General features: G+C 45.5%; 1 protein-coding gene across 5 annotated transcripts in view; it reads left to right on the top strand.

The window, feature by feature from the left end:
* The window catches only part of ARB2A (ARB2 cotranscriptional regulator A), a 251,607-nt gene extending 238,314 nt beyond the window's left edge, over positions 1 to 13,293 (top strand). For all 5 annotated transcript variants that reach the window (XM_038170230.2, XM_038170229.2, XM_038170233.2 and 2 more), the window contains one exon: positions 11,460 to 13,293. In XM_038170230.2, coding sequence (XP_038026158.1) covers positions 11,460 to 11,602 — 143 coding nt within the window. In that variant the 3' untranslated portion in view covers positions 11,603 to 13,293. The remainder of the gene's footprint in view (positions 1 to 11,459) is intronic.

The following is a 13,293-nucleotide window of genomic DNA, read 5'->3' as shown; positions in this document are numbered from 1 at the left end:
AAAATCAGAATTTGCATTTGGTAACGCACCAGGGTCATTAAGCTTTGCTATTTTCTCTCTCTCTCTTTTTTTTTTCCCCCTCTGTCTGTCTGGTAGGGAAAACAAACATTGTTCCTTCAGAATGGAGGTGACTATGTCAGCTAGAAGATAGCTTTGGAGCTTGGTGGCATTTATATATATATATATATATTTGAATGGCAGTAGCAAATCAGTCCTCATTTTGGAATAAATATGGTCTCCCAAAGGGAGCTTATTTAAGTGTTGAAGTGGCTACAAACTTTTAAGCTCTTCGATTGGATGATGAATACCATGTTAGCAGAAAGATGTGTTTTGGGGGCTGCTTTCAGGCCAGTTGTGCTTCTCCCAGGGTTGCAAGGCAGGACATGACCTGCAGTTCCTCCAGGAGAAATCCACATCTGTCCTTCCCCATGCTGGTCCCTGGGTCCTGATGAGCTTACTCCAGCCACAGAAAAGCCAGAAAAAGCAGAAAAAGACAGAGCAAGAGTCTTCCATTTTTAAAGGGTTTATTTTTTTGTCTTTTTTTTCCTCCTTCCACCACAAACTTGACCTTTCCACGTTCATCCCAGACTCTGTTGCTGGTGGCAGACCAACCTTCCATGCATGTGCCCACCTCTCAGGAAAGGGGATTTCAGGCAGGGCATTGGTGGAGGTCACCCCCCCTCTGTCACAGTATGTGTTCTCATCTCATCTCAGGTACAGCCACCAACGTCTCCCCTCCCTCCCTGATGTCCTATGCTTTGCTGTGCCCTTGGTGCAGCTCCATGGTCATTAATCTTGAATGCTCCCTCTGATGACATCTCCGAGGTTAAGTCATGGGAAGTGCAGTGTTACTCAGCTTAGTTAAATCTAGTGTAATTCGCATCTGCAAAGCCTCTGCAAATTAGTGCTTAGTCTTAAATTGCTGGTTTCCACGCTACGGACACGTCAAGTATCAAACACCAGCTCCTGATGTGTTATGAATTAAGGCGTGGATGCCTGAAGTCCATGAGACACACGCCAGAAAAACTCAAGTTTCTGAGTGTTTCTGAGGCAAATATGCAATTAATTTAGTTTGTGACACTAAAGAGCTGAGATGGCACCCGAACAGAGCATTCCTTCCCCTTCGTTTGCAGATGCTGCAGGTGACCATAGTGGTTTTGAGCCACAGTGCTCACCCACTTCACATCAACTTCACGTCAACGGGGCTGTGATGGGTGCAGACCTGTATTGATTACTGGGACTTGCAGGAGAGAAAAAATCTTTGCGCTTCAGATTGGTTATAAATTATAAATAGCATCTCCAAAGGCTGTGAGTTACAGAAATAGCATTCCTCGGAGACAGCCGTATGTAAAGCTGCCGTGGGAGAGGTTATTAACTTTATGATTGCAGCACAGCTGTACTTGACCCACAACAATGATCATTGCCCATGAAATCTCGCGGTCTGGGTTCAGTCCCCTGCCTTTCTCAAGAATGTTCATTCGCAATGACCAGCAAAGGTCATGCTTACATAAGAAGGTTAATGCTGACTGTATCAGTGTGAATTCACTGGTGAAACAGCGCTGTCTTCTTCCCACCATAGCAATTTTTTCACAGTTTTTCTCCCATAGAGCTTTTTTTATTTTTTTTGTAATTACTTGGTAAAATTCATATTTTAACAGAATGAACAGAGAACCTGTCCATGACTCCAAAACTTGAATTTTAAACTCTTTTTTGTTATGCTTTTTTTTGTGTTCTGGTAGCCCAGCTCTATTTTCCAGGCATTTTACAAACACAGATGTGTTTCCTTTCCATGAAGTCACTAAAAACTGTACTAAATTTCCCATGAAACCATCATTCTCACATAGAAGACTGACTGCTCATTTGTTGTACCATTCAGGGTAGGGCTGTTGCATTGTCATGGACGTGCCCTCATTTTTCTGTCTCACCACTATCCCTGAGTGGTAGGTGCAGCCTGTGCCCATGTTTTTTAAAAACCTGGCAAAACCATGTCTCAGTCTCTGTTTTCCAGTGAGGTGTTTTCGAGGAGAAGGTCTGATGAGAACAGTTCGAAGGAAAAAAAAAAAAAAAAAAAAGGAATTAGGAGCCATAAAGACTGGAGAGATGGTCTAGATGTATGGATGAGATCCAAGAGGAATTAAGGGACATCTGGTGGGCAAGGGTTTGGGAAGAGCTGTGAGGTGGGCAAGTTTGGGGGGAGGAATTCAGAAGTTCCTCCTGGACAAACGGGTGTCTTGAACAGAATTAAAATGGGGAAGGAGTGAAAAGAAAGTTGGGAAAAAAAGAAGGATTGAAGAGGGCATTCCTCCCTCTGAGGCCTGTGTACGTACTGAGCATTACGGAGGGGCCTCTCTATCTGCCTGAGACCCATGAAAGCATTTGCCCTGTCAAGCCTGAGGTGTTTCTGAGCATATACAGAGGCAGTGCTGTAATAAGGCACAAGCTCTAAGGTCAGGCACAGAGGTGTCAGTGGAGCTTAGACACCTCGGGGGGCACTGAGCAGCTGAATCAGGATGCTCAAGATCATTTGGGTTTAGGCTGTTAAATTTCACCTCTTGACACAAAGCGCTAAGTCCTTTCTGGCAGCTTGTGGCACCTGGAGCAGGTGTCCGGCAGGAGAGAAGGTGGACGTCCCCATCGCTTGCCCTGTTCCCACCCTCCAGCAGCCACAGACAGCAGGATTATGGATGTGTTTTGCTCAGCTTTCCCTCAGGAGCACCGCCAGTGTCTCAGAGGCAGTGCATCTACATTGATGGGGTTTTCTTCTTCGCCAGCACAAACTCAGCCAAAAAAAAAAAAAAAGAAAGACCAGGAGACCAGGCAGAGACTGGGAGCTGGTGGAGACACCATGGAGGGGTTGCGTTGCGTTGCATTGCGTTGACTTGGGTTGGGTTGGGTTGGGTTGGGTTGGGTTGGGTTGGGTTGGGTTGGGTTGGGTTGGGTTGAGTTGAATTGAGTTTCCTTTCAAAGGCAGGGCTTTTTTACAGTGATGAGTGCTGTGTGAGCACCAGTGGCAGGAAGCACAAGACTGAGTTGCCTCTGAACTTAACTGTAAAAGTACAGTACATAAAATGCTGTTCCTGCACCTGCAAATATTGTCTGGGCTCATGTTGACTGTAATCCTCTGCCTACAAAGATACAACAGGACATTATAATCCAAGCAGAAATTTCAGAAAACAAAAACCCTTTGAAATGCTCCTTATTATGAACATTTTCCACGAGGGGGATGGGGGCAGCAGGAGTTCATTTATGCACTACAGGCTTACGACATTTGAATTCAGATTCTTGCTGAAATCCTAAAAGCACTGGGCATTTGCTGCAGCGCTTCATGGCCCATTTGTTCCTTCAGCACGGGGCCATTTCTGTCCCTGGAAAGACCTCCTTCACTTCCATGATTGCCAGTGTTGGCATCCACACCAGTTCTGGCACGTAAGGGGGGAAAATTATATTCAGCTGTTTTACTTTATAATTGCTTTTTTGCAATTGCAGGTCTGTGCTTATCCTGCTGGTGATTAAGGGCCCTCTTCCATTTTTATTAGGCAGGGTGTCTTTACCGTCACATAATGCAGGATTTTAAAGCACTGCCCTTCCTCGCTGCTCTGGGTGCAGGCGCTGCCATTTCCACAGCATCGCCTTGGCTGCGTGCGTGCCTGGGAGCGCCAAAGCCGTATCGGCTCGTGCTCATGCTGCTGGTACAGCTGTTCCTCGGGTGATTTACATAATTTCATTTGCTTGGTGGGTTTTACAAATCTGCGATGTTCTTCACTGAAGGAAGCTTACATCAGCATTTTCTGAATTATTTCCAATAATTAATTCTCCATCCGGATGTTTGATGGTACAATTACTATTTAGGAGCAAATAATCGTAAAACACCATCACAGAGAGTAGCTATTTTCTAAGCGCCGGTCCTTTCACACACCCGGTCCTGCCCTAATCAATGAAACTCCTTGCGTAAGTAGTGCTCTCCCACGTCAGCAGAGCTTGCCAGCGAGGGGTGTAACTTCACATCTCCGCCCTGTAAGCACTAGAATCACTGAAAAGCTTCGGGATTTTGGAATAAGCTCAGATTTTTAAATCTGCCCTGCAGTATTTCATTTGGCATGAATTAAATGAGCACACAGGTACTGCCATGATGTGGTGTAAATGTCAAGTGCTGTGCACACACTAGGGCAGCATTCTAGCCCCAGTCTTGGCTGCTGCCCATCCCTGAAGCACAGCAATGTTGAGCACAGCCACAGAAAACCCTGTTGGACTTTCCCTTGGGAAGCACAGGACAAGGAGAGGCCACTGACTGCTGTCACGGTGCGGCTGCGTGTTAAGAGCCATCTTGTACATTGGTGTTTCCCAGGTTTATAACCTGTGGGAGCCTCGAAGCTTAAATATGGGTATTATAGAGGTCTCCAAAGAAGCCAGGTGAATGAGTGTTCTTCATTTACTTCATTTACTTAAAACTTTCCTCTCCCCTGATGGAGAAAATGATGTTTTTCAAATGCTAACTACTTTGTGCTCTTGGATGCAATTTTATAAAGTTGGATGTTTTGTTTTGTTTTCTTTTCTAATTTATGATAGAAGAAAAAGAACCTACAACTAAAAAGTTTACACTGATGTGTATTATCAACAGGTTTCAGAGCTATGATCTACCATGCAAATAGAATCAGTGCTACTGGTTGTCTAAATACAGCTGGTAAAATCATGAACTATTAAAAAACAGGGCTGGATGGAAAGAAACTCAAGAACATGTGCAATTTTTCAGGTATGCCTGTAATATTCCCAAGAGACTGTTGCCTGACCCATTGCTACTTAATGCGATGAGATCCTGCAGCTTCCATAGGTGCTTTCTCACCACCAAAATACCTTCTGTGATGTAAAGTGAACTCCCCATCTCATATTTGACAGGCAAGGAATACTGATGTTCATATATAAATACAGATAGATGTAGAAATGTCTGTAGATGGTGATGATAGAGATTTGCATGTAGGTGTCCACATAGAAATAGGAATAGGATGAGTTTGCTGCCCAGGACCAGTCCCTGAAAACCACTGGGTTTCTGAAACTGTTCCATCTCTTTAAACGCCATTGATCATTGTGCACCTTCGACTGCTAACCTGTTTGTGATTCCTCCTGTTGGTAACGCAGTAGCTCTCTTTTCCTTTTTATAATGCATGCTTAAAAGAAAATGACTTGACCTGCACTCAGAAGTGAGCGACCTTACAACTTTGGCTTATTTGACCGGTTAGTGCTCAGAGAAGCAAACAAATGACCCATGCTCTTGGGACTGCCCTTAATATTTAATGAACAGTGATGGAAATGATGGCTGCAGTGGTATGTTGGCTCCCAGCCTCTTTCTCACTTTGTAAACCTTGCTCTGACTCAGCTTTTGCATGAGTCTTCCCATCAGTTGTGTGCAGGTTGAGAGGAGGCTGTTAATATTTTGTTACCTTTCCAAACCACTTGCTGCTTCTGAGTAGATTATGTGCTGTAAATGAGGAAAAATAAAAAGGGGGGGGGGAGGAGAGGGTTCAGAGGTAATCATTGTTCTGGGCTGGTGGGATTCTTGCTGCTCCATTTCTGTCATTCTAGTAAAGATATTACAGATAATAAATGTCCGACAAAAGTAAACACTGTTGTCAGTGTCACAGGAGGTAATAGCTAAGCATAACATGCCTTAGTATGTGTAGTCTGTTCTCTGGCATTGCCAAACAGCTTCCCACGATTTTTCTCGCACGAACACTCCATCTAAAACAACTTACTGTGGGACTAAGCCCTCTACTTAAGCTGTATTTCATTCCTCCAGCTTTGCCTGGTTCTTCCCTCATGGTTCCTCCAAAGAATTCATTTCCCTACCAAGACACTTCTAGATTACTATCATGTCCATGACTCCACAAACTATTACATCTAAGCCAAACTAAACACACCAAGGTTTTGTTCTTTTGTGCATGTGTGGTATTATATTATTATTATTATTATTATTATTATTATTATTATTATTATTATTATTATTATTATTATTATTATTATTATTATTATTATTATTACAGAAATCACTGCTTCCATTTCATTAATTGGTTTATGACTTCTCTCTTAATTTTGCTTAAGCTTTTAACACTTCTTCACCACTGAGATGTTCAGAACTGCATATGCAGAAGCTCCTAAGATCATCCTTTCTCAAACCTCTTGAGCTAATGGATTCTTCCCCAATTTTTTGCTGAAGCTCTTGTGCTCCCCATCAAAAGTGCATAATGATTTTAAACAAATATATTTGTTAAATCTCCTGATAAAACAACTGATGATGCTCTGATCTCCTGATGATGATCTTCTGTTTTGGGGTTTCAGATCTGGAGATTTACTTCAGTAGAGCAAAGCAGTCACAGCAGCCACAGTAATTTCTGCAGATCACATTTCACTTCCTCTGTGCAGATCTAAGGGACCCTTCTCCAAAAATAGTAAATGCAGAAACTTTATGAATTAAAAATAGTTAAACCTGTCACTCTGGGTAACGTCTGATGGAGTCAGGGGTTAAAAAGTTAAGTTCCTGGTTAGAACTCTGGGAAAGGGAAGAGCATCTGAAAAGACGGGTGCAGCAGGTAGAATACCGCTTTTCCTGATGCACGCATGCAGGTTTGGACAGCATCATTGCATCATTACACCATTACACAATGGCATACATGAGGATCAAGACTCTGTGTGTGTAGATACCATGACAAGGAAAGAGAGGCCTTTCCAGCAAGGCCTTGTGAACTGCATTCACCTCCCTAGGCCAGAGGGAACGTGGATCATCATCTCTTTGTGCGTTTGGCATTGCTCCTCTATGTTGTGGAAACAGAGAAGCCCTGGAGGAGGCCTTGGCAAGGCTCGATACACGTGTGCCTGGGATGACAGACGTAACAGCAAGGGTCCTCCCGGTGTGGCTCCCACTGACGCCAGGTGGAAGCTTTCCAATATGCAAGGTGCTTCATGGAGAGCTGTGACGCTGCCTGCTCCATCAGAGACTAAATCCTGAGGTGCAGAGCACCCTTAATTCATTTCAAAGGCCGTGGTGTTGCAGGAGGAGCTGCTGCCCCAGGGGCCAGAGCCAAGGCCAGCATCGCAGCTGGTCTCAGCAGAAAAACTTCTCAAGCAGGGAGGCCTGCGTGGCAACAGGGTCACCCACACCGTGCTCACATGCAACACGATGCCACCTCGGCAAGCACCAATACAAGCTCCTTTTCTTCCCTCTTCCATTTTTCCTGCCCATTTAGGCTCCTGTTATTAACTATTTTTGTTTATATTATTGTTTTTGTTATTGTTGTTATTGCTGTTGTTGTTGTTAGCATTAGTATTGGTGTCAATATTAGTATTAGTGTCAGTATCAGTACGAGTATCAATATTACTATCAGTATTAGTATTAGTAATTATTGGTATCAGTATCAGTATTCATATTTATTAGCATTAGCATTAGTATTAGTATCAATATTAGTATTAGCATTTATTAGCAATAGCATTAGCATTAATAAATTGAATTTGTATTCATGTGTGTTAGTGTTAGCAGTATCAATATTAGTATGTATCAATATTAGTGTCAATATTAGTATTATTTCTTCTCTCTTCCTTCTTTTTCTTCATGTCCTCTTCTTTGTATCACCTGCTAATTCATCCAGCTAACTAATAAGTGCTACCATTATTCTCTCATATCACTAATAACCATGTTTAAAAGACGTAAGTCCTAACACCAATCCCTCAGCGACACCACAGCTCTATTTCCAGCCCTGCACCACACCTATTATTTCTCTTCCAAAGCCCTCTAGCCAGCCCACAAGAAGCTCAGACAGCCTCAGCCCACCCAGAGGCAAGGGACAGTGCTGGGATGAGGTGCAGGACCAGAAACCTGTGGACACCGTGGTGGTCGCCACAGGCATGGTGGGCAAGGTGTGGTGGCACCATGCTGCAGGTGATGCCCCACATCCCTCCCGCACTTGTGGTGTCTGACTGGGCTGTGCAGGAGGATGTGGTCATGGCCCTGTCTTCTGCCTGCTAGATTCCGTGGTTCAGTGAAGTGGGCGAGTTCATTTTTTGTCTGTTCTTGTGAAATCTGAGCCCGTTTTGTTCTACAGCTTCTGTTCTCCTCAAGGCACCTGCGGGGTTGTTTTTTTTTTAAATGTCGATCTCTTACTTTAATAATATTCAAAGGTAAATATTATGTGTGGTGATTTCATTTAATCCTTCTTTTCTCAAATTAGCATTGTTTTTCTTCCTCCCCCCGCCCCAGTCCTCTGGTGCCTACCTGATTGTGCATGAGTTCTCAGAAATAATTGCTAGTAGTTCAGCAAGTTCATTAACTGGTTCCCCGAAGACCCTCAGATGCATGTCATCCAGACCCGGTGATTTGTATATTAAATTTTAGCGAGTATTCCCTCACCTGATTTTTTGTATCAACAACTGTATCATCAAGCCTGCATTATTTCCAGCTGTCAGTATCTCTTTCTTGCCGTGCGTAAATTGATTCTGAAGCCCGTTCGCTGCGTTACTCATTGCTCGTTTTCCCTCCTGGTTGCCGGATCCCCCCTCGCCTTGGCGCTGCTTCCCCACGGTGCCCTGAACTTGACACAGCACCGTTTCCCTTGCCTCCTTCCACACCAGCAGCCAGCAGGTCACTCATCTCTCAGACCTTTGGCTGCTCATGCATTTTGTCCAGCCATGCCATACTGGTGCTCCCTCAGCTCCCGTTCCTATGCGGGTCCTCGGGAAGCTCTTGGGCTGCCCCTCCGGGTCTTTGCGCAGTCAGGAGAGGCAGGATCAATGGCTGTGATTCTTCAGCAGCAGCAGCCTTGGCTTGTTTTAGGATGTTCAAGCTGTCTCCCACGCTTGGCGGCCATCACATGTCCTTTCATTGCACCGTGCTCCTCAGATTTTTCCGAGAATGAATGTCGTTGCTTAACCGCATCGTGCAGTTTATAATCACAGCCATCGAAATTAGCAGGCACCAAGAGGATATATACCTTAGAGTATCTCGGCTGTAGTACAGCCACCTCGTATTACCCGACTCTCACAAACGGTTCTTTCAATCAAAAAATAGATGGCTTCTCATGCATTTAATTTAGATTTGTCTACTGCTAAATACACGATTGAGATTGCATTCATCAACGATATTTTTCCTCTGGCGAAAGCCTTATGGCCAAATCTGTCATCACCCTGAGGACATAACTCCTCTTCCTTCTGTCTAATTTTCCAAGCCTTCGGTATATAAATCATAAATGCACAGTCTGTGCAGTGTTAAATTTTTAGGTCTCTCCCTTTAGTAGTAGTTGAATGTGAATAAGTAAGGACAAAATTTGACCTTTAAATGACTGTAAAGGGCCAAGGCAGTTACTTGGCAAGCTTTTCTTATTGCAATATTAATCAAGCAAAGAATCATCATAATCCCAGAAACTAAATAGCCATTGTAGTGATTTTATCACCAGGGAAATTGTTCATCTGTCAGTGAGATTGTTACTAGGAAAGGGAAAATAGGAAGTGTTAAAATTGCTTTAGACCACTGAATCATTGAGTCCCTCTAGATTCAAAGCTTGAATTGTTTTTTGAGAGGGGTGGGTTGAGAGGGGTTGCTTCAGGAAAGCTTTAGGTTAATCAGTTTCAGTAACACCAGTGAATGTGAGCCTGATCTCTCTTGAGGGAAGGAGGAGAGTGCATGGGAGAAGGCAAGGCTGAGAAAGGGAAGGGGAGGCTTCTGAAACTTATTGTTTTGCCATTTTTTGTTTCTGGATGGCCCTTTCACAAAGGAGGAATGTTGTTGATGAGAGAGAGACAGAGTGAAGGAAATGGGGAAAAAGAGGAAAGAAAGAAAGAAAGAAAGAAAGAAAGAAAGAAAGAAAGAAAGAAAGAAAGAAAGAAAGAAAGAAAGAAAGAAAGAAAGAAAGAAAGAAAGAAAGAAAGAAAGAAAGAAAGAAAGAAAGAAAGAAAGAAAGAAAGAAAGAAAGAAAGAAAGAAAGAAAGAAAGAAAGAAAGAAAGAAAGAAAGAAAGAAAGAAAGAAAGAAAGAAAGAAAGAAAGAAAAGAAAGAAAGAAAGAAAAGAAAGAAAAAGAGAGAGAGAAGGAACATAATGTGACACAGGAGTGCAAGGAAGCCGCAGCAGCAAAGGAGCACCCCTCCATAAAACCCATGCTTGTTCTGTCGCCCTGCAAATGGTGGGATGGATTTGGAGGTGGGGAGTGTTTGAGCGAAAGATGCCCCAGGAAATTTGCACTAGGTGTCACAAGCTGTCTCCCTAGGACAAACACGGGAAATGGGGGTGTGGGAATGTGCGCCTGTGTGCAGCGTGCTTTGCCTTTGCAGGCAGGCGTCTCTTTGTGTGGGAAGCAGTCAACTCTCTGCAGAGGGTTTTTTTTGGGGAAATGATGGGGTGGTTGCCTCTGGGCATGCAGGGGAGGAGAGGCAAATGGCCGGGCCTCCACTGGAGGCCTCCTCACAGAGGCGCCGTGCTGAGGACATGCATCCCGCGAGGATGATGAGGGTCTCATGGGGGCACCACAGCGGCGGCACTGTACCCAGCATCCCTGGAGGGTGGCATCCCCTCCGGGGCCATCCAGGGCCACCGTGTCCTTCATTGTTGTCACCCCCAGATTGTGATGCTGTCACAAAACTGTTGCTAAGCAACAAATGTGGTTACCGGGTCTGAGCGAATAGCTGAAGGGGAAAGCGAAGTGTTGCACCATTGTAGAGTAACCATAGCAATGACCTACTATTACAGACTAAAGAATTATCATTAACAATGTTAAAGTATCAAACGGAGGCCCAGGATCCAGAGACTTCCCGGCAGCATCCCCGCATAATTGGGTTATCCAGGAAGAGATCCCAACTCTTCCACCACGTTTGGCTCCTCATCTCCACAGGAGGGTGGGCATGCGTCTTGGTTTCATTTGGGGGCTGTTTTGCTGCTTTTTTTTTTTTTTTTTTTTTTTTTGATAAAGCAAATGTGAGAGGCATTCAAGGAAGTGCTTGCAAAGTAACAGAGGTTCCCTCCAAAACGATGAGGTATGAGTGAATTTGTGTGTGGGTAAGTGGAAAGGCTCCTGTTTTCTGCCCGCGCATCATGTATGGGTTCATCAAGTATGGGTCTACCGAGGAAGGCAGTGCTGCTAGGGTCTGGTGTCCCTTCTTGGTCAATACACATGTATTGGGCAAAAAATAAAAAAAATAAAATAAAAAAAATAAAATAAATAAATAAAAAAATAAAAGGACAAGGTGCTCCAGATCTGAAGAGCAAACGTTTCTTCATGGAGGTAGTGCTGTCACTGTGCTGCAGGGTCCTCACCTTCCCAGTCCGCAGGGTCTGCGACTCCCACACAAGCATGGGTGTGGATATGGATGCGGATGTGGATGTGGAAATGGATGTGGATGGTTGCTGTTGTTTCTCTGTGATGCCCTGGGCACGGGGCCAGCCGCGGTGTGCAGCATCCCCCGGTCACTCTGTCCCCTCTGTTCTGCAGGTACGGAGCGCCACGAGCTGACCTCCTGGAAGAGCTTCCCATCCATCTTCAGGTTCTTCAGCGAAGCCCTGGAGGCAAAGAACAGCTCGGTGAAGCCGACCCCGACGCGGCGCTCCAACAGAATAAAATACGAAGAATTGTAAAAGGAGGACGAGGGGGAAACCTCTTCACTGCTTGCTTCCTGCAAGCAGTCTCCCAGCCCCTCATTAGATTGTTTTCTTCCTAGAGCACAGGGTCGTGATGTATACATCTAAATAGCGTTTTGCATTATTTCTAGATGAGTGCAACTGTCAAAGCAATATGGGTTCACTGGTTGTGCTTCCTGTGGGCTGTAACTTGGATTTCGTGCTGCCCATCAGCACGCAGATTAAGGCTGACAGTGGTACTGCACAGTGCAGCGTGGTGCAGCTCTAATTGCCCTGACATAGCCCTGCACCAGGCTGATGCCAGAATTTAACAGCATCGTCGTGGTCCCATTGCCTGCAGGATTTTTGCTGCTTCCTTCTAGTTTGAGACAGAACAAAACACAAATTACTCTTTTCTAAAGAGGGCTCTAACTCAGAAGTGCTAACAAGCCTGTGATTTCGGTAGTGATTTCAGAGTCAGTCGCCTTCTCTTTCTCTGGGACCAAGTGGGATCAACTCTTCAGTCTTTCATTTTCTGCCGGTAGGAGGGTCGAAGAAGTTTGGTCCCGATTTATGGGAAAGCCCCTTTGTTGTAGAGATTTTCTCCTCCTGCCGGATCAATGGCATTATCTGTGGATCTTATCTTCCTTTTGAAAGCTCCACTTAAAAAATGCCTATTCATTAAATGCCTGAATCACACTGTGAAATATGACAGAAAAAAAAAAAAAAAAAAAAAGAGAGAGACAGACAAAAAAGAAAAAGGGGGCACATTTTCCCGTTTATTTTTAAATGCAAAGATGCTTCCGTTTTAATACACCGGATTTGTAATGACTTGCTGTCCCGTGGCGATCACTGGGGCCTGGGCTCCCTGCTCGCACCGTCCCCACCCGGGCTGGACCCCCCTTGTCCCCCCTTGTCCCCCCTGTGCCCCTCCTGGGTCCTCCTCAGGTCCCCCCCCGGTCCCCCCACCACCGCCCTCGGTGCCGGCAACTTTCGGCCGCGCATCCCAAGACGTGCCTGACAGCGTGCCCGGCCTGCGAGCACGCTAATTAAGCTCTTTTCGTTTTGATTATGCGAAATTAGAGTGATCTAATTTTTTTTTATTATTCTTCACTGGCCGTGCCGGCCTCGCCTCCGATGTGGTTAGCAGCGGGGAGGCAAAAAAGGTGCCCGTAGGTTCGGGACCCCCGCTAGTGGGATGCTCCCCGTGGTTCACCTGGGGGACGGGGATTATTTGGGGGATGGGGAGGGGGCCGGTGCCTCCGGGTTCAGAGACCCTCAGGGGTGCACGGGGCGGACGACTGGCCGGTTTTGAGCCGAAATCATCCTTTTTGCGGCGTTTACCGTACCGGGAGCCTGAAGTTTGGGGGGGGGGGCGGGGGGAGATGGGGAGAGGGGCTCGGTGTGCAGCCGCCCCCGGCCTTTCCTCCCCGGTCGGAGGACGCATTTGGGGTTTCTGTGCTCTTCCCGGGGAGTTTTGACCTGCACCGGGAGAGGCAGCGAGGTGCCAAGCGTCGCGGTGACGGATTTATTTGAAAGTTTTTGGGGAAAAAAAAAAAAAAAAAAAATCTCTGCTTGTAACAGCCGCCCTTTTCTCGGGGCTTTTTTCTACCGCGCCTTCGCCTCGGGTTGTGCTTCTGTAAGGATCTGCGAAGCGCAGGGGGTCCCCCCGAGGACTCCGTGCCAAAATAAAGATGAGCTTATCCCGC

Source organism: Anas platyrhynchos, chromosome Z, assembly GCF_047663525.1.
Source record: "Anas platyrhynchos isolate ZD024472 breed Pekin duck chromosome Z, IASCAAS_PekinDuck_T2T, whole genome shotgun sequence".
Classification (NCBI taxonomy): Eukaryota; Metazoa; Chordata; class Aves; order Anseriformes; family Anatidae; genus Anas; species Anas platyrhynchos.
The sequence above is the reverse complement of the archived record's forward strand: the minus strand, read 5'-3'. Positions and strand labels throughout refer to the sequence as shown.